The 27,103-nt window shown below is 48.9% G+C and overlaps 1 protein-coding gene across 1 annotated transcript in view; it reads left to right on the forward strand.

Annotated features, from left to right (window-relative positions):
- Window positions 1-27,103, forward strand: part of LOC309335195 (uncharacterized protein) — a gene marked incomplete at its 5' end in the record, with an annotated part of 74,281 nt that overhangs the window by 35,617 nt on the left and 11,561 nt on the right. Inside the window, 7 exons of the mRNA XM_081850069.1 lie at window positions 748-978; window positions 1,282-1,304; window positions 2,187-2,302; window positions 5,282-5,314; window positions 14,092-14,594; window positions 22,728-23,189; window positions 26,826-26,921. Of these exons, the coding sequence (XP_081706195.1) occupies window positions 748-978; window positions 1,282-1,304; window positions 2,187-2,302; window positions 5,282-5,314; window positions 14,092-14,594; window positions 22,728-23,189; window positions 26,826-26,921 (1,464 nt within the window). The remainder of the gene's footprint in view (window positions 1-747; window positions 979-1,281; window positions 1,305-2,186; window positions 2,303-5,281; window positions 5,315-14,091; window positions 14,595-22,727; window positions 23,190-26,825; window positions 26,922-27,103) is intronic.

Raw genomic sequence — 27,103 nt, forward strand, 5'->3', positions numbered from 1 at the left:
TTGATTCCCGCCCCCCCCCCTTGGTATTTGTGATACATGGTTTTATTTACACATCTGTAGGCTGAGCATAATGGGACGCGGGTGGCGCTGTGGGTTAAACCACAGAGCCTAGGACTTGCCGATCAGAAGGTTGGTGGTTCGAATCCCTGCAACGGGGTGAGCTCCCGTTGCTCAGTCCCTGCTCCTGCCAACCTAGCAGTTCAAAAGCACGTCAAAGTGCAAGTAGATCAATAGGTACTGCTCCGGCGGGAAGGTAAACGGCGTTTCGGTGTGCTGCGCTGGTGCTGTGCTTAGTCCTGCTGGCCACATGACCTGGAAGCTGTACGCCAGCTCCCTTGGCCAATAAAGCGAGATGAGCGCCGCAACCCTGATGCTCTGATGGTGTTTCCTGCTTGGCAGGGGGTTGGACTCGATGGCCCTTGTGGTCTCTTCCAACTCTATGATTCTATGGTTCTATGATTCTAACCCCAGAGTCTGTCACAACTAGACCTAATGGTCAGGGGTCCCTTTACCTTTACCTTACTATTTGGAGTGACGAGAACTCCCACCAAAAAAAGTTCACAAAAGAGCATTCCTAAGTGGTGGGTGGGTGTATGCAAGGTTTTGTGAACATTGGTGTGATGTCTCCGAAATGTCAAAAGAGCCCTTTTACGGGAATTCTCTTACCTGATCTGAGGCTGCAAAGTCAGGCTATATTCAATCCTGCTGTTGGCAAGCTGTCCTTATTTTTCTGCCTCCTTGTTGCAGAATCAAATGGGAGCAGAGATGAAAAAGACAGTGGCTGAGTTCAGACGTCTACACCAGTTTTTGGAAGAACAAGAGAAGTCTCTGCTGGCCCAGATGGCAGAGGTGGAGAAGGAGATCGCCAAGAAAAGGGAGGAGCACCTGGCCAGACTCTCCAGGGAACTCTCCGCTTTTGATAGTGCCATTTGGGAGATGGAGGAGAAGCTTCAGGAACCAGCGAGTGAACTCCTGCAGGTCAGCCCTGGTCCTGCTTCTGAGCTTCCTAATTAACTGGCTGTGGGATGCTGAGTCCGAGGCCCCTTGCTTGCCAGTTCACAGATGGGATGGGCTTTCCATCACTTGGCATCCTTCTCATCTTGAAGGTTGATGTTTAGAGGTTAATGAAAAAGCAGGAGGGTCCGTCTTCCTGGGCCAGCTCATAATCAGTATAGAAGTATTGAGAGAATAATCCTCTCTCTTTTCCCACCCTGTCTTTCTCTCCCCCCCTCTGTCGCTCTGAATTGCCTCCACTGAATTCAATCTCTTCTTTCCTTCCAGGACATTGGAAGCTTCTTGTGGAGGTAAGCAAACAAAAAACATTTCAGGTTGGTCGGAAAACTCATTGCACTTGTGGAAAAACTGTTATTTCTCTCTCCCCCCCCCCCCCGTTCTCTCTTTTAAAATGGTTTACGTTAAATGATTCTAGTCCTCAGTGTCTAAAGACCCTATTATTCATTTATTTCCAGAAAATGATAAAACATCTATTTTTACATTGTAGCATAATCCTTTTGCTTCTACATATAATAAGTCCTTGCCTTTGGGGCTGCATATAATTTGTGCAGTACAGTGGTACCTTGGGTTACATACACTTCAGGTTACATACACTTCAGGTTACAGACTCTGCTAACCCAGAAATAGTGCTTCAGATTAAGAACTTTGCTTCAGGATGAGAACAGAAATCGTGGTTCGGTGGTGCGGCGGCAGCAGGAGGCCGCATTAGCTAAAGTGGTGCTTCAGGTTAAGAACAGTTTCAGGTTAAGAACGGACCTCCGGAACGAATTAAGTACTTAACCCGAGGTACCACTGTACAGCGAAACCTCGGCTCCCAAACAGTCAAAAACCGAAAGTGTCTGTTCCGGTTTTCGAACGTTTTTTGGAAGCCAAACGTCTGGTGCGGCTTTTGATTGGGTGTAGGAAGCTCCTGCAGCCAATCAGAAGCCACGCCCTGGTTCCTGAACCGTTTCAGGAGTCAAACAGACTTCCAGAACGGATTACGTTTGGGAACCAAGGTTCCACTGTAGATCTGCAAGCCACCTGCCCACTGCTTTTCATCATGTGCTAAAAACCCTGATCTCAGCTCACTATGATGTGGAGATGAGCTGACATCAAGATGAGGCACCTGGCTTTTCAGAAAGCTCTTTGCGTTAGAGGGATGATGAGTTGACCTTCTTCTTCTCCCCTAGGTATCAGGAGAAGTTTGAGGATCCCCCTATTGCTTTTCCTCCTGCTCTGAAGTGGAGGATCTGGGACTTCTGCGATATAAATCCCTTTCTGGAGGGTGTCATGAAGCAGTTCAGAGGTACCAAGAATGGTTTCCATGGTTTATAGTGGGCATTTAAGAAAAAATGTTCAAAACAGACTGGTTATCTAAAATGATGGAATACTTCCATATTGCCGAACTAACAGGGAGGATAAGAGGAGATATGGTACAAAAAGTGAATAAGGAGCATCTTTAAGGAAGGCATCAAAATTTATGTGGGAAAAGTAGAATTTCTGACAGATATTGAGTGAATCCAGAAAATGATTAGCGTGAAAGGAGAGTAAAGTCAAGATAGAAGAGATTAAAGAAATAATGAAATGTGTTTAAGTTAGTTGGAAAAATAAAGTAGCGTAACAAGAACGGCTGGAGGTCAAGTCACTTGGTGGGTGTCTGTGTGGGGTAGGTGTGTAGGTATGTTGATATGTACAGTATAGGTAGGTATTATATAGAGTAATGTAGGTATGTTTTATGTTATGAAAATAAGGTAGTGTGTTATGTACAGTGGTGCCTCGCAAGACGAAAATAATTCGTTCCGCGAGTCTCTTCGTCTAGCGGTTTTTTCGTCTTGCGAAGCACGGCCATTAGCGGATTAGCGCTATTAGCAGCTTAGCGGATTAGAAAAAGGAAAAAAAAAAGGGAAAGAACTCGCAAGACGTTTTCGTCTTGCAAAGCAAGCCCATAGGGAAATTCGTCTTGCGAAGCACCTCGAAAAACGGAAAACCCTTTCGTCTAGCGAGTTTTTTGTCTTGCGAGGCATTCGTCTTGCGGGGCACCACTGTATATGTATTGTGTAAATGTATATGTAAATAAATTGGGGGGGATAAGAAAAAATGTTCATAAAAGGCTCCAGGTTGCTTGTCATATTAGCAGTGTGAGGAAAATGGGAGAGCTGAGTGTTTAAGGAAAAGGCAGTTATCTTCCATTATGGAAAAAGGCTCTGGTCAAAGCTCCCTCCTACAAAACGGAATCTGCTCATTTATACCTATTAATGCTTCGGCATCTGCCATTGCTTAAGGATAGGAGCAGGGAGTGAATCGGCAAAGGAACCTGCCTCAGGTTGAGTCAGGCCATTGCTCGATCGCACCTAGTATTGTCTACACTGGCTGGCAGCCACTCCAGGATTCCAGGCAGGAGTTTCTCCCATCCCAATCTGGAGTTTCCAGGCGTTGAACCTGAGACCATTTTTGTGCCAAGCTCTTCTATGAAGCCATGGCCACAAGCAGTAAAGGTAAAGGGACCCCTGACTATTGGGTCCAGTCGTGGCCGACTCTGTTACCTTCCTGCCGAAGCAGTACCTATTTATCTACTTGCACTTTGTGCTTTTGAACTGCTAGGTGGGCAGGAGCAGGGACCGAGCAACGGGAGCTCACCCCATCATGGGGATTCGAACCACCGGCCTTCTGATTGGCAAGCCCTAGGCTTTGTGGTTTAGGCCACAGCAGCACCCGCATCCCACCACCCACCACAAGCAGTGGACATTGCTAAAGAATAGCCCATCCTCCCAATGACAGCAAACATTTCTAGGAAACAGCAAAAACACCCCATCCACTTTGCATGGAGGCCTGACTTTATTTCCCAACTGAAAAGGGGACTTCTCGAATCACTTAGCCTGAATTCAGCCTGATCTTTTATTTCCCTTCCCTCCCCCTCCCCTTTTATGAAGACCCCAAAGCTAATTCTCCCCTGGCCTCCTCGCTGGCCCAAGTAGGACCAGTTCAGCCAGCTAGCCCTGGGGATTATCTGATTGCTTATTTCTCCTAAATTGATCTCTGAATTTAGAATTTTATTGTTATTCGTGTTTTTACATTGTATTTTATGCTGCTTTTACAATTAAGTGTTTTAAATTTGTTGTTAGCTGCCCTGAGCCCGGTTTTTGAACCGGGAAGGGTGGGGTATAAATAAAAAATATTTATTATTATTTATTATTATTAGCCCCTTTGCTTATGAGCTGGAGGCTCTGTCCTTTCCCAAGGCCTCATCCAGGCTTTGGATCTGCACAGGTCCTGAGACATAATCTCGCAAATTTCCCAAGTAAGTCTCACATTTCCCAAGCGCAAATCTCTGGTGGTGCGATAAGTCAGTGTGTCCAGCTGCTAACCAGAAGGTAGGTGGTTCGAGCCCACCCAGGGATGGCTGTAGGCAGGATTCCTGCATTGTAAGGGGTTGGACTAGATGATTTCTTGAGGTCGCTTCCAAATCTGCACTTCTGTGAGTTTGTTGGTAGCTGGGCAGTGCAACCCTGTCGCTTCTTTTGGGTTTGCTGCCCCCTTTTATTATGACCTGGGGGGGGGTTGTAAAAGAGCAACTGGTGTGGAGGTCTCTAGGCTTGCGTTGCCTGAATCTGAAGGCTCCTCATGGATGCTGGAGATTGGGGGGGGGGAGAGACTTTCTAGGTGAAGGGCCTGCTCCCTGAAAAAATGTGATGTAAAGGTCCGTATAGTTAAAGCTATGGTTTTCCCAGTAGTGATGTATGGAAGTGAGGGCTGGACCATGAAGTAGGCTCATCACCGAAAAATTGATGCTTTTGAACTATGGTGCTGGAGGAGACTCTTGAGAGTCCCATGGACTGCAAGATCAAACCTCTCCATTCTGAAGGAAATCAGCCCTGAGTGCTCACTGGAAGGACAGATCGTGAAGCTGAAGCTCCAATACTTTGGCCACCTCATGAGAAGAGAAGACTCCCTGGAAAAGACCCTGATGCTGGGAAAGATGGAGGGCACAAGGAGAAGAGGACGATAAAGGACGAGATGGTTGGACAGTGTTCTCGAAACTACCAGCATGAGTTTGACCAAACCGCGGGAGGCAGTGGAAGACAGGAGTGCCTGGCATGCTCTGGTCCATGGGATCACGAAGAGTCGGACACGACTAAACGACTAAACAACAACAACAACAACAACAAAAGGGCTGACCCTTGGCACCAACACATCATCCTTGCCCTCACTTATAGCATGCTGCAATATTGTGGCGTTGTTCCCAGATTCGTTGTGAGGATGACAGTGTTCTTTTTTTCTTCCACAGACACTCTGGGATCTGGATTTCAGCTGCAGCAAGGTATGTTATTTTGGGGTCTGATGGTGGCCCATATTTCCAGAGGAGATGAGATCCGCCTCTCAAAAGACGAACCCACTGGACAGAGTGGGGCTCTGTTCCCAAAATGTGCTCCCTGTCTGCCTTCGCAGGCTTTTCACTGTTCAGAAGAACCTATATATTTTAACTGGGGTGTGGCACAATCGCCCCACATCACTGTGGGAAAGAAAAGTTCCAAGAATCTATCCTTCACAAGCGTTTTTGCACAGTTCAGTCCAATGGTTTCCTTCTTAACTCAATGGAGGCCTTTAAATTCATTTACCAATATACACAGGTTGAGCATAGGTTCACTGCTTAAATTCTCCAGCAGCCAAGTCTGCGTCAGACCTCCAGGAAGAGACAGCAATGCTGTAAATTTGCACAGTCCAAATTCAGGTCTTTCTGTCTCTCACTCAAGCTCCAGGTTTTCTTCATGCCCAGACATTGGCATGACAGTATCATGTGCAGGGGAAACATTCCCCCTCTCATGGCCTTCCAGGTATTCCATAATCATTTAGCCTCGTCTCTAAGAAAAACCATGAATGCAGCCGCTTTGCCAGGACTATGAAAGCAGTCTCTCCAGCAACACTTTTGGCTGCATTATCCCTCCCCTGCCCACACCCCCAATCTCCCAACATGGGGGATGAATGAATTTTATTATTTCGGTCACAGACCAGTTCCAGCCCACACACAATATCAAGGAAGTCATAAAACATGATAGGGATACTTTTGAATTTACAATTAGGTATAACAGGGACGTGGGTGGCGCTGTGGGTTAAACCACAGAGCCTAGGACTTGCCGATCGGAAGGTCGGTGGTTTGAATCCCTGCGACGGGGTGAGCTCCCATTGCTCGGTCCCTGCTCCTGCCAAGCTAGCAGTTCGAAAGCACGCCAGTGCAAGTAGATAAATAGGTACCGCTCCGGTGGGAAGGTAAAACGGCGTTTCCATGCGCTGCTCTGGTTTGCCAGAAGCGCCTTAGTCATGCTGGCCACATGACCCGGAAGCTGTACGACGGCTCCCTCGGCCAATAAAGCAAGATGAGCGCCACAACCCCAGAGTCAGCCATGACTGGACCTAATGGTCAGGGATCCCTTTACCTTATAACAGGGACAATACAGATATAGCAACCATTAAAAAATATGTAAATTAAAGCTAAGTCACTAGCATACAGTGGTACCTCGGGTTACATACTGTCAGAGCCACCCGAGGTCCCAGTTCACAAGAGACCAAAGTCCAGTCCAAGTTATGTACAAAAGGATTTATTGAAGATCATTGTAGCCATTACATCCCAACTCCGTGGCTCCGCATCTGTTACCCTTAGATGTTAGAAGTCCCCTCTGAGTCCGTCCCTCCCCTGCACCAATTTAAGAGGCTTGTACTGCTCCACCTTTTCCTCTCTTTCCTTTTCCGCAGGGTCTTCCTGCCCCCCTGTCTTCCCTCTTTCCGGGACTCCCCAGAGGCTGAGTCTTCTCCCGCCTGCTCCCCCCTCCTTCGTGCTTTGGCACCAGGCTCCTCCTCAGAGCTCTCCTCATTTCCGCGCGCCTCTATATTTGAACTTGGCGCGCGTACGTTGCCTCTGACCTTCCTTTCTACAGTTACGCTGCTCTCGGTACTACACTCCTCCCTTTCAGGCAGGACGTCTTGCTCCGAACTCCTCCCCCTTCCTCCTTCCTGTCCTGCTCTTTCTGACACACTGGCAACTCCCCCCCCCTCCACTCCTTTCCGACGGGGGAGCTGGTCCCGCTTTGCCACTCCCACTGGGGATTCCCTCTTTGTTCCCCTCTTTCTGACTGCTTCCCTCTCTATTGCCCCTTGGCCTGACCAGGGGGGCTCCCTTCTGGGAATCCTCTGATTCGCTAGACGGACTTTGGGACAACCTCGGCTCGTTGTCGTCCTCTTCCTCCTCGCCCTCGCTCTCTGTCTCCTCTCTCCCTAAAACCCTGACATCCATCCCCCCCTCGAAGCCCCCCCTTCCCCCCTTCCGCTCATCGGGTGCAGGTTGTGGAAGCTGCCGCTCTTCGGAGGCGGACGCAGGATACAGATTCTGCACCTCCATCTCCTCTGTTTGCAGTTCGTTGTACGAGTGTTCGAATTCGGGTTCTTGACCCAAGGTGTTCTCTTCTCCCTCCTCCATTGGTACCTGGTCCGGTGCTGCCTGCCAAGGTCCCGTCAGCCATTTCCTGCGCCAGTCCTCCTCTGGTTGCTCGTCCCACCAATAAGAGGGTTCTGTGTCCACCCCCGAACACGATCCCCTGGGCGAGTTGGAGTCCGGCGACCTTTCTTCGGCTGAAGAAAAGCCGTGGAAAGTGCTGCCTGAACATGTGGGCGTAAAGAGCCAGTCATCAAAGTACTCGGCTGGCATGGGTCTATGAGGGAAAAGGGCATGGAACTCGTCTTTTAAAAGAGGTTCGTCTAAGGCGTAGCCCGGCACCCAACCATTGGTACTGACTGGGGCACCCTCTCTGACTAGAAAATATTCTACTCCCTCTTGCCCCCATCTCGAGTCCAGGATCTCTGTGACCTCGTTGAGTGGTTCGGCCCTAGGCGCCCTCTCCCTCTCCTGTGACTTAGTGTGTTGTTGCGTGACTGTGTCAGACTCCTGAAACCTGTGCGGTGCCTTGTAGGGAGTGAGCACCGATCTATGAAAGACCGGGTGCACTCTGGAACCTTCGGGGAGGGCTAGTCGAAAGGCTACAGGGTTGATTTTAGCCTCCACCTGGTACGGCCCTAACTGCCTGTGCCCCAGCTTCTTCTTGGCCAACGACTTGGCTGGCATCGCTTGGGCCGCTAACCACACCCAGTCCCCCACCTGGATCTCCTCTCCCTCTCTCCTGTTTTTGTCAGCCTGCACCTTATATGCTTGCTTGGCCAGCTCTAAATGTCTCCGCAACTCTTCGTGCACCTCCTGCAGCTCCGCTGCAAACTGGTCAGCTCCTTGCGGCACCCCCTCTCCCGGTGCCACGAACCCCGGGAAGGTTCTGGGATGACGACCGTTGTTCGCGAAAAACGGCGTCACCCCCGTGGACGCGTGCTTCGTGTTGTTATAGGCAAACTCTGCCATCGGCAGGTAGTCCACCCAAACTGCTGGTCGCTGGTTGGCGTAACATCTCAGGTACTGCTGCATGATCGCGTTGACCCTCTCAGCTTGGCCGTTGGTTTGTGGGTGTCTCGCCGACGTAAGGTTGATCTTGACGTTCAGGATACCTAAAAGCTTCTGCCAAAAATTGGAAACAAACTGGCGCCCCCTGTCGGACAGGATGGACTGCGGCAGCCCATGCACCTTGAACACGTGATCGATGAAGAGTTTGGCAGTCTGTTCCGCCGTCGCCACCTTTGCGCATGGAATGAAGTGCGCCATCTTGGTGAACAGGTCCACAACCACCAGTACCGCCGTCTTCCCCCTGGAGCTGGGCAGGTCAGTAACGAAGTCCAGAGCTACCCTCTCCCACGGTTGCTGCGGCGTTTCCAGCGGTTCCAACAGCCCCGCTGGCTTCTGGTGTACTGGCTTGAACCTCTGACAAGTGTCACACCTGGCGACGTAATCCGCTACCTCTCCACGCATCCGGGGCCACCAAAAGTCTCTTGCCACCAGTTCTATTGTCTTCTCCTTACCGAAGTGGCCCGCACTGGGGGCGTCGTGCAACTGCTGCAGAACCTTTGCGCGAAGCTCGTCGCTTGGCACGTAGAGGGCACCTTTGCGAGTTAGCAGCCCGTCGCGTAGTTGGAACTCTTCGCCACTCTGCACACCTCTGCGCAATTCCTCCATCTTGGACTGTGCGAACTGATCCACTTGCAACGCGCGTCGCACCGCGTCCAGATCTACTGTGGCGGCAGCGCACGACCACGCCTGCGGTGCGAAAATGTGCTTGGCTGCTACAGGCGCCGCTTCATCGAGATATTGCGGTTTCCTGGATAGCGCATCGGCTATAACGTTGGAATCTCCTGGGACGTACTCTATCCGAAAGTCGAAATCCGCGAAGAATTCCGCCCAGCGCATGTGCCTCTGGCTTTGGAGCTTCGCCGTGTGCCAATACTCTAGGTTCTTGTGATCCGTGCGGACCTGTACTGTGTGCTTGGCTCCTATGAGGAAGTGTCGCCACGCTTTGAAAGCTGCGTGAATGGCTAACAGCTCCCTGTCCCATATGGTGTAGTTTTGCTCCGCTTTGCTGAGCTTTCTGGAGTAAAAGGCACCGGGTCTCCAGTTGCCATGTGGATCTTCTTGCAGGAGTACGGCTCCAACTGCTCTGTCTGACGCGTCGGTCTCTACTCGCATGGGCTTGCCTGGATTCACGTGCAGCAGCTGCTCCTCGGAGGCGAAAAGGCTTTTAAGCTTCCGAAAAGAGCGCTCTGCCTGTTCCGTCCACACGAACCTCTTCTTCTTGGAACTCAGAGTGTCCGTGATCGCTGCCGTCTCCTTTGCAAAACCTCTGATGAATTTGCGGTAGAAGTTGGCGAAGCCGATGAATCTCTGGACTTCCTTCCGATTGCGGGGGCTCTTCCAGTCCAACACCGCGCGGACCTTGGCGCTGTCCATGGCCAGCCCCTTGTCAGACAGCTTGTAGCCTAGGAAATCCACCTCCGTCACATCAAACTGGCACTTCTCTAACTTGGCGTAGAGCCTGTTCTCCCGTAGTCTTTGCAGGACTTCCTTTACGTCCTTCTCATGGGCCTCCTCCGTTTCCGAAAAGATCAGGATGTCGTCGAGGAAACACACGCATTTCTTGTATTGAAGTCCCGCTAGCACGTGATGCATAAAGGCTTGGAAGACGTGAGATCCATTTTGGAGACCAAATGGCATAACTCTGTATTCATACGTGCCCAGAGGCGTGAACATGGCCGTCTTCCACTCATCGCCCTCCCGGATGCGTATGAGGTTATACGCTCCACGCAGATCCAACTTGGTGAAGATCTTCCCCTTCCTTACGGTTGCCAGGAGATCATCTATCTTGGGCATGGGGAAGGCCTTGGGCTTGGTCATACTGTTTATGGACCTATAGTCCACAATAAGTCTTTTTTGGGGCGTGTCCTTTTTCTTTACAAAGAAAACAGGACTGCCCCCCACCGCTTTCGATTCCCGGATGAATCCGCGCTGCAAATTGTGCTCTATGAACTCTCTGAGCTCTTGCATCTCATCCTCAGACATGGAATACAGCTTTGCAGTCGGCAACTGCGCCCCTGGCACCAGGTCGATGGCACAATCATAGGGTCTGTGGGGCGGCAACTGGTCAGCTTCCTTCTCGCAGAAAACCTCCAGGAACCCTTCGTACTTGCTAGGTACTGCCTGCACCATGCCCAGTCGCAGCTGCTGCTCAGCCCCCTCCTCCTGGCACGACTGGATGCAGTTTTGAGCACAGTACGATGAGCAAAAGGTGATCTGGCGTTGGTACCACGCTACAGCAGGACCGTGTCTCTCCAGCCAACTCATGCCCAATACTATAGGCGTGTCAGACAGGTGGGTGACATTGAAGCTAATGACTTCCCGGTGATCTCCAATCCGCATCACCATGGGAGGCGTCTGATGCACCACTTGCCCTCCAAGCAATTTCCTGCCATCCACCGTGACTACGTTCAGAGGTGTTGTGGCTGGCAGAAGCGCTATGCGATGCTGCTTGACAAATTGCATCCCCACGAAATCGGCGTTGCTCCCGGAATCGATCGTGAGGGGCACTTCTATGGGGGTCCCATCTGGCAACTGCAGTGTTGCGGTGAGCTGCACTGCTGGCTTGGGTGGTAAAGGGTCTGTAGGTTGCAAAAATGCTGAGGACTGTTCTACAGATCCGCCTGGCTGAGCCCCAGCATTTGTGCTTCCAGCCAGGCATTGCCGTTTCCCTGAGGCTCCTCTTCTTGGGTCACTTCTGCTGCTACCGTTGCTAAAGCTGCAGTGTGCTTCTGGAGCCTCTGGGGACACTCTTTCGCCATGTGCAGTGCACTGTCGCAGATGTAACACTTCCTGGTCCCTCTAGGAGGCTTCGCCTTTACTGCACCGGAAGCCGGGGCTCTGGCTGTTGCTTGAGCCTTAGCACCACCAAGTTCCATCGGCTCCTCCCCCTGCCTGCCCAGCGGCGAGGGATGTGACTGACGGAACTCCCTGGGGATGAAAGAAGACGTCCTCGCTGGTGGACGCACCTGCCGTTCTTCCTCATTGTGCCAAAGACGCCCCTCGTGCCTTATCCCAATCGATAAAGCCCTCTGCACAAGTTCCTCCAGGGTCTGAGGTCTGTCTCCCCTGGCAAGTTCATCCTTAATGGGACCGCTGAGACCCTCCCAGAACAAATCCCTCACTTTCTCCTCCTCATCTTTAAAGGCATGACGAAGCAAGTGCAATGCATACAAAACGTCTGCTTTGAAACTGGGATAATGCTTCAGGTTCCCATCGAAGTGGGTGACTAGGCTGCCCCCTCTCCTTCCAAGTCCAATTCCCTCTGATCTGGACCCTGGGAACCCTTCCCTGCTTGCACGCTCCCACCTTGTTTGCAGGTCTTGGCAGCGCTTCTCCATTTCGTCATGCTTCCTCTGAGACGCAAGGACTGCAGCTGTGAGTTCGGACACTGTATTCCGCAGCGCTGTCAGCTGATCCTCCGCACTCATGGCCGTTACCGTTTGTGAGCTTTGCAAAAAAAAAAAAAATTTGCGTTCTGTGGAGGGGACTTTCTGTCAGAGCCACCCGAGGTCCCAGCTCACAAGAGACCAAAGTCCAGTCCAAGTTATGTACAAAAGGATTTATTGAAGATCATTGTAGCCATTACATCCCAACTCCGTGGCTCCGCATCTGTTACCCTTAGATGTTAGAAGTCCCCTCTGAGTCCGTCCCTCCCCTGCACCAATTTAAGAGGCTTGTACTGCTCCACCTTTTCCTCTCTTTCCTTTTCCGCAGGGTCTTCCTGCCCCCCTGTCTTCCCTCTTTCCGGGACTCCCCAGAGGCTGAGTCTTCTCCCGCCTGCTCCCCCCTCCTTCGTGCTTTGGCACCAGGCTCCTCCTCAGAGCTCTCCTCATTTCCGCGCGCCTCTATATTTGAACTTGGCGCGCGTACGTTGCCTCTGACCTTCCTTTCTACAGTTACGCTGCTCTCGGTACTACACTCCTCCCTTTCAGGCAGGACGTCTTGCTCCGAACTCCTCCCCCTTCCTCCTTCCTGTCCTGCTCTTTCTGACACACTGGCAACTCCCCCCCCTCCACTCCTTTCCGACGGGGGAGCTGGTCCCGCTTTGCCACTCCCACTGGGGATTCCCTCTTCGTTCCCCTCTTTCTGACTGCTTCCCTCTCTATTGCCCCTTGGCCTGACCAGGGGGGCTCCCTTCTGGGAATCCTCTGATTCGCTAGACGGACTTTGGGACAACCTCGGCTCGTTGTCGTCCTCTTCCTCCTCGCCCTCGCTCTCTGTCTCCTCTCTCCCTAAAACCCTGACACATACGCTTCAGGTTACAGACTCCGCTAACCCAGAAATAGTACCTCAGGTTAAGAACTTTACCTCAGGATGAGAACAGAAATCGTGCTCCGGCGGCAGCAGGAGGCCCCATTAGCTAAAGTGGTGCTTCAGGTTAAGAACAGTTTCAGGTTAAGAACGGACCACCGGAACGAATTAAGTACTTAACCCGAGGTACCACTGTATAACCTAAAATTAAAACCTTAATCATTATGATAGCACAGCTTGTTCCCTAAGTTTTATGGAAATCGCACAGAATTTGGCTACCCTTAACGTGATCTCAGGATCCTTGTCCTCTACCAAGGATTTTAGACATTGAAGTCAACATGGGGGAGAAATTGCTGGATGTGGAGGCCGAAGTTCAGCTTGGCCTAGTGCTGGGCACCAACAAAAGGGATATTCCAACAGCTGGAAAAGGTGCAGAAAAGGAATCAACAAGACTTGCTCCCTCCAGAACTGGATTTTGGCAATAAAATGCCCAAGCCCAGCCACATAACCTGGGAGCTAGTCATCCAAACAGGAGCTTTCAGAGACTCAAACTGGCCACTTCACTTGTGGGGAGTGTCGAGAGAGGCTAAGTAATCCACCATCCCCCATTTTCATAAGTGGGAAAACACAGAAATAGTTCTGTTGTATTTTTTTGTGCCTCAAACGGCAGGTTATAAAGTATTTTACATGAATAATTGAAACCTGGGTCATGCTCACAAGGAGGATATCTTTCGTTGCCAGTTTTTCCTGAGGTTTCAAGCGAGGTCTTTGCTGGAACGTTGGCTGAAAAGATTGAGCTACGAATCAGGGACTCCCTGCTTTGAATCTCCCCTTTGCCACCTACTCACCGATTGGCCTTAGACAAGCTGTTCTATGTCACCCTCAGTCCTCCTATCTGAAAAATGGGGATGATAATAATACGGATTTGCCTTAAGGCTCTTTGTAAGGTTTATAACTACAGTGGTACCTCAGGTTACAGACGCTTCAGGTTACAAACTCCACTAACCCAGAAATAGTACCTCGGGTTAAGAACTTTGCTTCAGGATGAGAACAGAAATCGTGTGGCGGCAGCGGAAGGCCCCATTAGCTAAAGTGGTACCTCAGGTTAAGAACAGTTTCAGGTTAAGACGGACCTCCAGTACAAATTAAGTTCTTAACCCGAGGTACCACTGTAGATAGCACATGTGAAGTGCTTTGAAGAACTAAAAAGCCTTGTGTAAATGTGAATTGTTATTTTTTAAGCATCTCGTTTCCAAATGCAGTGCTTAGAAGCCCTGTTAATTTGGGAGGAAATGCTGTTCCTGTCACGTAAGCCTGTCTCTCTTCCCTTTCCTCATCTGCTTCCACAGAAAACGTAACTTTGGATCCGGACACAGCCCATCCCCACCTCATCCTGTCTGAGGACCGTAAGAGAGTGAGATTTGGCGATGAGGAACAAGATCTGCCCAACAATTGCGAGAGATTCGACAAGCATCCCTATGTCCTGGGAGGCGAGGGGTTCACAGGCGGAAGACATTTCTGGGAGGTCGTTGTGGGGAGTGAGGTGGGCTGGGCTGTGGGGGTGGCCAGGAAGTCTGTGAAGAGGAAGGGTCAGATCACGTTTGGTCCTGAGGAAGGGGTCTGGGGTCTGGGGAAGTGGGCAGGAGAATACAAGGCGTCCTCCCACGCTGCTATGACCCTGAGCAAGGAGCCCGAGAGGATCCGAGTGGCCCTGAACTGTGAAGGGGGACGGGTGTCCTTTTACGATGCAGATAGGGCGGCCCTCCTCTACACGTTCTCAGAAGCCCCCTTCTCAGGAGAGACCCTCCTGCCCTTGTTTTGGGTGCCCCGTAAAGCCCACCTGACCCTTTCTGACTAAGGGAGGACAGCACAGACAGAAGATGTACATCAAAACAGGTTTATTATTATTATTTTGCTTGCTTAGCTCCTGCACTGACTCGTGTAGTGAGCATGACTGGAGAGTAGGGAGGGCCGACAGGTTGGTGTCCTAACTGACACAAGAGTCACCCAATCATTACCGTCCATGTCACCGGCCCAAAAATGGGAAGGTGTATCATGACTGACACAAGTACCAGCCAATTGCTTATCTACAAATCTGGCTTCTCCTTGGAAAGAATATTACTCTCTTGAGGCAGTTATCCTGAAATGCAAAAACTAAACAGCCAGTCTTCTTTCATTCTGTTCAGAGTCACTGAGGTGGTTTTCTACATCAGTGTCCGCTCTGGAAATGAAGAGCCTGCTAAATTAAAGTTCTAGTGAGAGGACAGAGCAAATTCTAGGGGATGGTGAGACATTTCCATTTATACAAATATGGCCCCTAGTATAATTGGAAGTTAAGGATTAGGAAGTTCCATCTATAGATTTCTAAGGAGCATTTCTGCTTTTATATATATCAGCAGACATTGGAGTGTATTTCATGCGGTTGAAATGTTTATTAAAGGTTTTGCTTCCTATTGCTTGTGTTTAATTTCAGACTCAGAAAAACAGCAGCCACATATACTGCACACACCCTTTCCTCCAAGGAACCCCATGATCACAGGGAGATAAATAGAGATGGGATATAAAACAAATAAATAAATATGCATCCCTGTCGGGGGAGGGGATTCCACAAATTTTGATGATATCCAAATAACTTCTAGGTGATTGATAGCTTCTTTGTAAAGACTATACAATGTCCAGAATATTCAGAAGAACTTTGCTTTCATGAACATATGAGAAGAATATATTTACAATCTCATGCTTATTCAAACATGGGTATGTTCCCACTTGAATTGTAGACTGAGATTTACTTAGACCAGTGTTTCCCAACCAGTGTTCCGCGGCACACTAGTGTGCCGCGAGATGTTGCCTGCTGTGCCGCGGGAAAAATTTAAAAATTGAAAGATTTTTTTTTTAAAGTCAAATTTTCACTAGATGACCCCTGGGGTTCCCTCCCTCCCTCCCGCTCTGCGCCTCCCTCCTCCTCCTCCTCCTCCTCCTCCTCTGGGGAGGCCCTTCCTGGCTCTCGGCCAAGGCTTGGCGGCTGCCACTCACTCACTCGCTCGCCCACCCGTCCCTCCATCCCTGCACCCAGCCTCTCCTCCTGTCCCCGGCGCGGGGGCTGCCGGGATCCGTAGTCCCCTCGCCCTTGGGCTCCGTGCCCGTGCGGGGTGCGCGAACTACGTTTCCCAGCGTGGCCTGGCGGGCCGGGCGTTTTATTTGAAGCGCTCTTCTCCCAGCCATGGAATGAGCGCAGCGGCGGCAGCCGGGCGGGCAGGGGCTCTTCCACGCAGACCCCGCACAGCCTGCCTGCGCCCTCCGGAGATCGGGCGGCAGGATGGAGCCCGGGGATCCCCGCGGAGGCGGAGCGGCGGAGGCGGAGGCTGCCCCCCAGGTAGGGCTGCGTCGGGGTTTTTTTATTTTTGCAATGCTGCATCCGCGCCGGAGGGGACGCATCGGACCGCGGGGAGACCCCTTGGCGGGCGTGCAAGGCAATGCATGCGTGCAGGCATTGCATGGAGTGCAGTGCAATGCAATGGCAACGCGGCGCCCTGCATGCATGCATGCAACTTTCACCGGCGCTCCGGACTTGGCAGGTGAGGGGGGTGCCCAGTGGGCGGCAGAGAGAGCCGGGAGGGCGAAGGGGAGCCGCGGGGGGAGCACCGGTGCTCCCCGAGCCGAGCCCGGGGGGAAACTTCGGCGTCGTTGCGCCGGGTGTTGGAAGCGGAGGCTGGCGGGGGCCCCTCACCTGCAAAACCTGGTCACCTCTCATATATTTCGTGCATTGCATTCATCGCCCGCTTTCTCCTCCAAGGAGCTCCCGGGGGCGCGCGTGGTTCTCCCCGTGTTATCCTCGCAACAACAGCCCTGCGAGGTGGGTCAGGCGAGTGGCCCAAGGGAGCACCCAGGGATTGTCCTGGCCAGGTGGGGTGATTTGAACCCTGCTCTCTGCCCGGTCTTCGTCCTCATTTAGCCCCCACATGTGCATGACTGAGGTTTCCCCCCCTCGTCTTGGCTATGGTGTGAGTCTGTGCTGTTAATTAATGGGGTTCTGCCTTCGGAGAAGATGAGCCAGCCCTCAAGGAGGTGATTATGTAATTTGCTAGCAATTCATGTCCCTCCAGGCGTGACGCTGCGCGCTGACGTCACGGGGCTGTAATGGTGGTGTGCCTCGAGATTTTTTTCATGAAACAAGTGTGCCTTTGCCCAAAAAAGGTTGGGAAACACTGACTTAGACTTAAGAACATAACTGTTGAGACTTGCACCAGAGTTTTACAGAGAGCTCCTGCACAGGTTTCTCCCTATTAATGTTTCGGGATCTTCCTCTGTTTCACATCAGACAGATCAGTGACACAACATCGCCTCTCTCAGCATCCAGCCCCTCTCACATACACAGTGAGAAAGCAGTTTAAAAAAAAAAAAAAAAGACAGTTACTGGAATAACAGTCACAACAGAATGGAATGCCTCTCTCATGTGACTCACAGTCAGCCAATCACATGAGAGCTACTGCCAGAGGAGAGAAAGCCTGTGTTAAAAGTACATGGTGATTTAACATAAGTAAACATTCCTGGCTCAGGAAATTTAACTGTTAACAGTGGGTTCAGCTGCTAAGCAATTTCTTAGGGTGAATTCACATTTCTGCTTCCTAGTGCAGTGACCCGAGAGGCCAAGGTTCAAACCCGCAGTCCACCAGAAAGTTCACAGGGCGACCCCCCCGGGTAGCCTATCTCGCAAGGCCGCTGTGGGGCTTCAGTTGAGGGTGCAGAGAGCCATGCATGCTACCTTGAGCTTCTTGGTCGAAGGGGTGGAATATAAATGAAATAGAGTGGTACCTCGGGTTACATACGCTTCAGGTTACATACGCTTCACGTTACCGACTCCGCTAACCCAGAAATAGTACCTCGGGTTAAGAACTTTGCTTCAGGATGAGAACAGAAATCATGCTCCTGCGGCGCAACGGCAGCAGGAGGCCCCATTAGCTAAAGTGGTGCTTCAGGTTAAGAACAGTTTCAGGTTAAGAACGGACCTCCGGAACGAATTAAGTACTTAACCCGAGGTACCACTGTAAATAAATATGCATCACTCTCAGGGGAGGGGATTCCACAATGTAGGGGCTGCTGCAAAGAAAGCCATCTCTGGCATATTAGCAGGCATGGTGGAGGCAGGTGTGTGTGTGTGTGTGTGTGTGGAGGAGGCTAGATCTGCCACCTGAGGTGACCGCCTCACCTTGCCTCATGAGCAGGCTGGCCTCGCTTTTCCCTAACCTCAATAACGTCTATTCCCACCTCCCTTTCTCTATTTTTTAAAGAGCCATAGACACCACAAACTCACCAAAAAGCAGGGCCAGTCCCTTTCTCTTGTCGCTTGGAATGTTTCAGGGGGGTCCCTTCACCTTCAGGATTTCAGAGACAATTTGCTGGATTTTGGTCTGATCCAGCAAGTCTAAAGCGTTTCTCCCTGTCTAGAACTGCCCAGTACCTGAACAACATGGTAAATTATGGTTGCAAATAAGGGGGGGGGAGCTTCAAACACTTAAGCTGGTCAACCTAGTGCAGTGGCTTAAGAGCTGATGGACGCGGCGTAAAGGTAAAGGGACCCCTGACCATTAGGTCCAGTTGTGACCGACTCTGGGGTTGCGGCGCTCATCTCGCTTTACTGGCCGAGGGAGCCGGGCGTACAGCTTCCGGGTCATGTGGCCAGCATGACTAAGCTGCTTCTGGCGAACCAGAGCAGAGCACGGAAACGCCGTTTACCTTCCTACCTATTTATCTACTTGCACTTTGTGCTTTCGAACTGCTAGGTGGGCAGGAGCGGGGACCGAGGAACAGGAGCTCACCCCATCGTAGGGATTCGAACCAACGACCTTCTTATTGGCAAGTCCTAGGCTCTATGGTTTAACCCACAGCGCCACCTCGATTTGTGGGAATGGAGTTGAGAGATGACCTAACCTGGGGAGAAAACAGCAAAGACCTGATGAAGAGAGCATAGCAGAGGTTATATTTTCTGAGAATCCTCTGGAAAAACAATCTCTCAAAGGACCTGTTGATGGCATTTTACCATTGTACTGTTGAGAGTGTATTAACTTATGGTCTGTGTGTGTGGTTTGGGAGCTGCACGGTCAGGGGAAAAACAATTCTGTCCAGGGTTGTAAAGACTACGGAGAGAATAATTGGGTGCACTCTTCCCACCTTGGATCAAATCTATGCTTCCAGGTGCCATAAGAAATTGCAGAGATAGCACGGGATAGTGCGCACCCCGGAAATTATCTCTTTCAGCTTCTGCCTTCTGGAAGAAGGTACAGGGTTATAAAGACTACGACTAGCCACCTGAGAAACAGTTTCTATCGAAACACGATTTTGGTTTTAAATGCAGTGTAAGGAGTCTCTATGGGAGTATATTGTATTTAATTATGGGGTATCAGAGTTTTTAGGGGGCTAACCAGGCTGGGATAGCAGGTTGGTTGGTTTCTGAATGTCTGATGTAGATTTTCTTTTTTAATTTTTTAAATAAATTTTATTAGTATTTTCCACAGGTTATGGCCACTGGTCCCATCTCCTCCTGGCAAATAGAAGGGGGAAAAATGGAGGCAGTGTGAGATTTTACTTTCTTGGGCTCCATAATCACTGCAGATGGTGACAGCAGTCACGAAATTAAAAGACGCCTGCTCCTTGGGAGAAAGGCGATGGCAAACCTAGACAGCATCTTAAAAAGCAGAGACATCACCTTTCCAACAACGGTCTGTATAGTTAAAGCCATCATTTTCCCAGTAGTGATGTATGGAAGTGAGAGCTGGACCATAAAAAAGGCTGATCGTCGAAGAATTGATGCTTTTGAATTATGGTGCTGGAGAAGACTCTTGAGAGTCCCATGGACTGCAAGAAGATCAAACCTCTCCATTCTTAAGGAAATCAGCCCTGAGTGCTCACTGGAAGGACAGATCCTGAAGCTGAGGCTCCAATACTTTGGCCACCTCATGAGAAGAGAAGACTCCCTGGAAAAGACCCTGATGTTGGGAAAGATGGAGGGCGCAAGGAGAAGGGGACGACAGAGAACGAGATGGTGGGACAGTGTTCTCGAAGCTACCAGCATGAGTTTGACCAAACTGCAGGAGGCAGTGGAAGACAGGAGTGCCTGGCGTGCTCTGGTCCAGGGGGTCACAAAGAGTTGGACACAACTAAACAACAGTGCCCAATTTGCACACTGATTCAGGAGTCAGCAAACTTTTTCAGCAGGGGGATGGTCCACTGTCCTTCAGACCTTGTGGGGGGGCCGGACTATATTTTGGAAAAAATATATGAACGAATTCCAATGCCCCACAAATAACCCAGAGAAGCACTTAAAGTAAAACCACATATTCTACTCATGTAAAAACACACTGATTCCTGGACCGCCCACGGGCCGGATTTAGAAGGCAATTAGTCCGGATCTGGCCCCCGGGCCTTAGTTTGCCTACCCATGCACTGATTGGTGGGCCAGCAGCGCTGATCACAAGAGGTCTTTGTGTGCTCATTCTCTGCAAAGAAGCCAGGGGCGTTGGCCATAGGTTACTTCCAGTCACCTGCCTCTGAGCATTCATTCTGTTTTGTTTCCTAGGTGGGTTAAGCTTTGTCAGTGCTTTGTCAGTGCTTTGTCAGTGTTTGTCTTGGTTTGTTTGCAGGGAGGTCAGATGACAGCTGCCTAAAGCAAGCAAGCGCTGTTTTCCCCTTTGCCTTCCTTAATCGCAGGAAGTCAGTTCTGGAGGATTTGTTCCAGGAGATCTCCAGATCATTGTGAAACCTATTGACACCAGGCATGTGCCTTCGCTGAATATGCTTAAGATATATTTGTTTAGCCATGCCTACAAAGCTATTCTGCCTGGCTTTCAGCTTGAACTTAGCCTGATCTTTTATTCCCCTTCCTTCCCTCCCTCTCCCCTTTTTATGAAGATTACCCGCTCTGGGATCCCGCAGCTAATTCTCCCCTGGTCTCCTCACTGGCCCAAATAGGACTAATTTACCCAGCTAGCCCTGGTGATCACCTAATGTTTATTGGATGGATTTCCCCCCTAAATTGATTTTTGAATTCTGAATTTATTGTTATTCACATTTTATACTGTACTTTATGCTGTTTTTTGTTGCAACAATTAAGTGTTTTAAATTTGTTGTTAGCTGCCCTGAGCCTGGTTTTCTGAACCAGGAAGGGCGGGGTATAAATAAAAAATTATTATTATTATTATTATTATTATTATTATTATTATTATTATTATTATTATGCTATCTTGACTTATTATTGTTAAATGTTTTCAACTATCATTTCTTATTTAATTTAATATTTGGTTTAATATTTCTTGCAAACCACTTAGATGTTTCCGCTACAGTCAGGTGGTACTCAAATCCTAACCCTGAATTTCTGGGTACGCAGTTTTCATAGAATCATAGAGTGGGAGGGGCCCCCAAGGGTCATTTAGTCCAACCCCCTGCAGTACAAGAATCTCAACCATAGCATCCATGACAGATGGCTCTTCAACCGCTGCTTAAGAACCTCCAGGGAAGGAGAGTCTACTACCTTCCAATGGAGAACATTTTGCTGTCAGAACTGCTCTTCCCATCAGAAACTTCATCCTCGCATTTAGTTTCAGCCTTCCTGGCGCCCTACATACATTGCTGACCATCGGCTCTTATCAGCCCCAGATAGCAGAGCCGATGTTTATTCACAGGCCCCATTTTCTGTGCTCGGAACTCTTCACCTGTTTAATAGCTTGCTGATCAGAAGGTCGACGGTTCGAATCCCCACGACAGGGTGAGCTCCCGTTGCTCGGTCCCTGCTCCTGCCAACCTAGCAGTTCGAAAGCACGAAGTGCAAGTAGATAAATAGTACCGCTCCGGCGGGAAGGTAAACGGCATTTCCATGCGCTGCTCTGGTTCGCCAGAAGCGGCTTAGTCATGCTGGCCACATGACCCGGAAGCTGTACGCCTGCTCCCTCAGCCAATAGAGCGAGATGGGTGCCGCAACCCCAGAGTCGGTCACGACTGGACCTAATGGTCAGGGTCCCTTTACCTTTACCTTTATCCATATATCTATGGAACAACAGCAGGAAACGTGCATCAAACCCGCGAGAAAGAAAAGAGAGGGAGACCTGAGAGGTATATCTTGGGGGATGTGCTAGAGATGTAGAGAGGCATCGTTCTCCAATCTAGTACCTCAGAAATCGAATGGAATCCGTTCCAGACATCCATTCGACTTCCAAAATGTTAGGGAACCAAGGCGCAGTTTCCAATTGGCTACAGGAAGCTCCTGCAGCCAATGAGAAGCCGCGTCGGACGTTTGGGTTCCAAAGAACGTTTGCAAGCCAGAACATTCACTTCTGGGTTTGTGGCATTCAGGAGACAAAACGTTTGACTCGCAAGGCGTTCAGGATCCATGTTGCATGCAGTAAAGGTAAAGGGACCCCTGACCATTAGGTCCAGTTGTGACCGACTCTGGGGTTGCGGCGCTCATCTCACTTTACTGGCCGAGGGAGCCGGCGTACAGCTTCCGGGTCATGTGGCCAGCATGACAAAGCCGCTTCTGGCGAAGCAGAGCAGAGCACGGAAACGCCGTTTGCCTTCCCGCCGGAGCGGTACCTATTTATCTACTTGCACTTTGACGTGCTTTCGAACTGCTAGGTTGGCAGGAGCTGGGCCTGAGCAACGGGAGTTCACCCCGTCGCGGGGATTTGAACTGCCGACCTTCTGATTGGCAAGTCCTAGGCTCTGTGGTTTAACCCACAGCGCCACCCGCATCCCTGTTGCATGCAGTAGTTGCATTTAAACTAAATATTATTTCATTGCGTTTTAATATTGTCTCTTGTTCTGGGATTGTGTGGAACAGGTTGCAAATAATGAGGAACAGGTTGCAAATAAAATTGACAAAGAAATAACATGCAGAATTAGAGCCTTTGTAGTTGCTGGATGGGAGACAATGTCATCTCACAAGAGTTATTCCTTTCTTCTCTAGTCCATTGCTATCCTGCTGTTGTCGTAACAGGTCCCAAAGCTACATCCTTTAGCAACTGGGTTTCAAGGGTCTCTGCCCCCCATGGCCTCAGCTCAGCCGTCCGCTTACATAGTGGAGGAAGCCAGGTGTCCCCTCTGCAAAGAGTATTTCACAGACCCCGTGAGCGTCGACTGCGGCCACAGCTTCTGTTGGGGTTGCATCAAGGAGCATGCGGTGAACTGGAACGTCCTGTGGACCTTGAGGTGCCCCGTCTGTAGCGCCGTCCTCCAGAAAGGGAAGTTCCGGGCAAACTGGCAGCTGGCAAATATCGTGGAAAGGATTAAGCTCCTGCCACTGAATCTGGGGAAGAGGGAGCTGTGCGAGAGCCACGGTGAAAAGCTCAGCCTGTTCTGCAAAGAGGACGAGAAATTGGTGTGTGTGCTTTGTCGAGAATCTGAAGAACATTGGACACACACTCTGCTTCCGCCGGAGGAGTCTGTCCAAGGGTACAAGGTGGGAAATAACTTGATAATGGCATCCTTTTTGATTTTCTTGGGAATGCCAGATATAGCTCGTGTTGATTCTTGTTAACTTTTGCTGGGAAAAAATCCCAAGCTATTCTTGCAGGTTTTGCTGTGATCAGATAGTCTGATTACAGGCATTGTCCAGTAGGAAGTGTCATTTTAGGGGGTGAAACTTAATTTTTGCAAAAACTTTCAGTGAGTGGTCTTAATATTATGTTTTTGGGTGTGTGCTATTATTTTTGTGATTGGACGACATTTAGCTTGTTAAGTCTATGTTTGCTGAAGCAGCACATAAACTGCTTCAGAAAACCACAGATTTCTAATTTTGCCTTCTTAAAATGTCAGGTAATGCTAAATAATAAAAATAATTCATAACAATATATAATATAACTACAATTACTTGGCAATCATTTCTAATGATTTCTATGCCATGCCACACACATATTACTTACCAAGTGAAACCAAATTATATTAATTTAACAAAAATAACTTTTGAATCCCCTTGTTATGTTAAAACTTTTTAATACCCCCCATTCTTGGAATTTGAAAGTTGAAAAATTCAAAGTGCCCTAAATTGGCCTATGCTTTTAGTCTTTTTAAGTGATATTTTTGATTTGACAATATATAGTGAAGAGTTGACCAAAATGGAATTCCGCATTCCTTTGGACACATCTTTTTCATTGATTTTGATTTTTTTTCCAAATTGTTTTTGGGTTTTTTTTGTGTGGTTTAAAGTGATGCTTTAATAATATTTATTATAGTTTCAAATAATACACAAAAACCAAATACAACTTTCCAAAAAAAAAAAAAAAAGGAAAAGAGAAAAAAGCAAAAGAGAAAAGACAAAATTAAAAAAACATTCAACCTTTAAAATAATAATTTTCAATAACTTTTTTCTGCGACTTCCCCTCGCCTCCCCTTCTTGTATTCCATGTCCAAATGTTTATTCAACAAGTTCTTATCCCTAATTTTTAACCCTAATTTATTATTATACTTAATTCAATTTATATATCAAACTTTGACTTATATACATTAATCATTATGCTTAAAAGAATTTTTCTAAGATCGACCCAATCTCCCTTACACGAATTCCCCATTTTTATATTAATAACAAAACAAAAAAAGAAACAATAGAAAGAATCAGAATATATTTGTACGCCCTTCGGATTCCCAAACCCCACCCTCCCTTTCCCGGTTTCAATCCCTAAACCATTGTCCATTAATCCATCTGCTTGTTATTCTAAAGCAGCAATGCTGCAGCAAGCAAAGGCTCTAACAGCTCAGACAGCTGCTAGTGGCTGTAAAGCCAGACAGGATGTGTGTGACTGTTGCCATGGAAACAAAGGGGCAGTCCATCCTTATTGAGCACAGGATATGAGCTCAGTGTATGTCATATGACCTGTACAGGATGTACATGGGTGGAGTTTGAAGTTTCTCTCTGTTTGTTGAAGAGAGCAGACATCTTTTACTGTATGACTGCTAAAGACAGGAATAAAAGCAATGTAGATACGTTTCTGTCTGAGTCTGATTCCCCTCCCTGGGGATATGCAGGGAGGAGGAGAAGGAGGAGAAGCAGTTGGTGTGTTTTTCTCACAGCCTGAGGAAAATCGCCGGAACGGACCTCGTGTGTTTTTTTCTGCCGGGAGTCGCCGGAGGGAGGTCAAAGGAATTCAGCCGGTGCCTGCAGATAGGCACATACCTCTGACCGAGCCTGAATTCAACACTGCTATCAGCCTGGGTTCCTCACGTCAGAGGCTCTTAATTCTCTCTCAGTTCCTCTCTCAGTTTTTTTGATAGTCCTTTATATTAACCACCAAATCTCGGAAGGGCTCTGTCCCAAAAAAGTCCATGTTCCTTCCAGCCGGGCCTCCATATTTAAAGGTGAAGCTCAGAAATTGTTTCTTAATCCTTTTTGGTCCAAATGTCTCAAAATCTTCAGATCTCCACAAAGAAAGATCTTTCCATTCCTCCTTCTTCAATTCAAACCAAATTTTCATCATCCAGTCCTTTTTTTCTTTTATATCCATCTTGACAGGCCTCCGGCTCTCCTTTGCCTTCTGCAGCATTTCAGCCCCTCCTTCCTGCTGCTCCTGTTCAACCAATATCTCTTTCTCCATTTCCTCCAGTTTCTCCAGTTTCATTTCTTGTTCAGCTGCCTGGACTGCAGACAAAACATGACTCTGCTCTACCAATTTTCTCATGAGAAAAGCAACCTTGTCCAGGTCAGCTAGTATTTTCCGGCCTATCTCCATTCTTGTAGTGTCCCTGAACCCCCTCTAGAGGGATTCTGGTTATTAAGTATTCCTTACACTTCCAGCCCAAAAGCCAAGTTAACTTGTTTCAATTCTTCTTTATTTTCAACAATTTATCACTATATTGTAACTAATGTCAAAACAAAACAAATTCCTTCCAGTAGCACCTTAAAGACCAACTAAGTCAGTTCTTGGTATGAGCTTTCGTGTGCATGCACACTTCTTCAGATACACTGAAGTGTGCATGCACACGAAAGCTCATACCAAGAACTGACTTAGTTGGTCTTTAAGGTGCTACTGGAAGGAATTTGTTTTGTTTTGACTATGGCAGACCAACACGGCTACCTATCTGTAATTGTAACTAATGTAACCAGCAAAAACATCAGAACCAATGTTCTCTATTTTTCCCACTTTGACAGCTAATTTGACAGCTGTCAAAATCTTCTATGTCTCCTCAGCAGGCTCCTCTCGCGGATCGCTCCCGGGTCTCGGGGGGGGCACTTTTAGTTCTCAAAGTTAGCTCTTATCCTCCAGCACAATTACTTATACTGTCAATCCGTGTAATTAATAGTTTAATCCAGTAAAAAGGAGATATTCTCTCGACCTTAAATATTTAGTCCTTGCTTCAGGTTGTTTACAAGACAGGGGAGACGGACTTCCTTTTTGCGTCTTCCCCGGTCATACCAAATTCAAACAAATTCTTTCTTTTATAAGTCCAATTTCCGTATTACTCACGGGTTGTTGCTTTTAATCCGAAAGTTCACAGGAAAAAGTCAGCGCTCTCCGTCCATGGCATGTGGCTTCACTCAGCAGGGGAAGCAGAAGACTCTCAGCACCACACCTCTCCCCGTCCCCCGTTCCGAAGCCTTTAAAAAGGCTCCCTCTCGGGTCGGGGGGGGCGCAAATGGTGCCCGCCGAGTCACCAGGTCCACAGGCTTCCACGCCTGTGGTTTTTTAGGGTCCCCGCGTCACCGCCGCGGCAGGACCCGACCCCTGCTGAGCCGATTCCCTCCGGAGCTCGGAGGGAATCCGCCATTCGGCGATGGCGCTAACCCAGAAGTCCCGATTTCCCCCCCCCCAAAACTGATCACTAATTGAAACAAATTAAATTAAATTAAAACAAATTTAATATTTAATCTAAACAAATTAACCATTTCCCCCCGAATCTGACTTCCCACGTGCCCAACCAGATGTGACAGTGGTTTTCCTTGGTGCTCCAGTCAATCCTAGTTTAATGTCAAACATTACAAATAACCTTACATTATATTATACTTGTTTTTTTTAAAAAAAACACCTTTATTTATTTTCAGACAACAATCCACCAATCAATTCTTGCACGTATATTATATTAACATTTCCTCGTTTCTTTTCAGGATCGTCTCTACAGCTGCCTGGAGACTCTGAAGAAAGAGAGGGAGAGAGTTCTGTCATGCAAAGCAGACACAAAAAGGGAAAGCAAAGTCTTGCTCGTAAGTGTTGCTCTTATTGAGAAGTGAAGGACTGCTAGGGCTAGCTAACATCTGTACAGTCGTACCTTGGAAGTCGAACGGAATCCGTTCCGGAAGTCCGTTCCACTTCCAAAACATTCAGAAACCAAAGGACGGCTTCTGATTGGCTTCAGGAAGCTCCTGCAGCCAATCGGAAGCCGCAT

The sequence above is a fragment of the Podarcis erhardii genome (genome assembly GCF_964252035.2).
Source record: "Podarcis erhardii genome assembly, chromosome: 2".
Classification (NCBI taxonomy): Eukaryota; Metazoa; Chordata; class Lepidosauria; order Squamata; family Lacertidae; genus Podarcis; species Podarcis erhardii.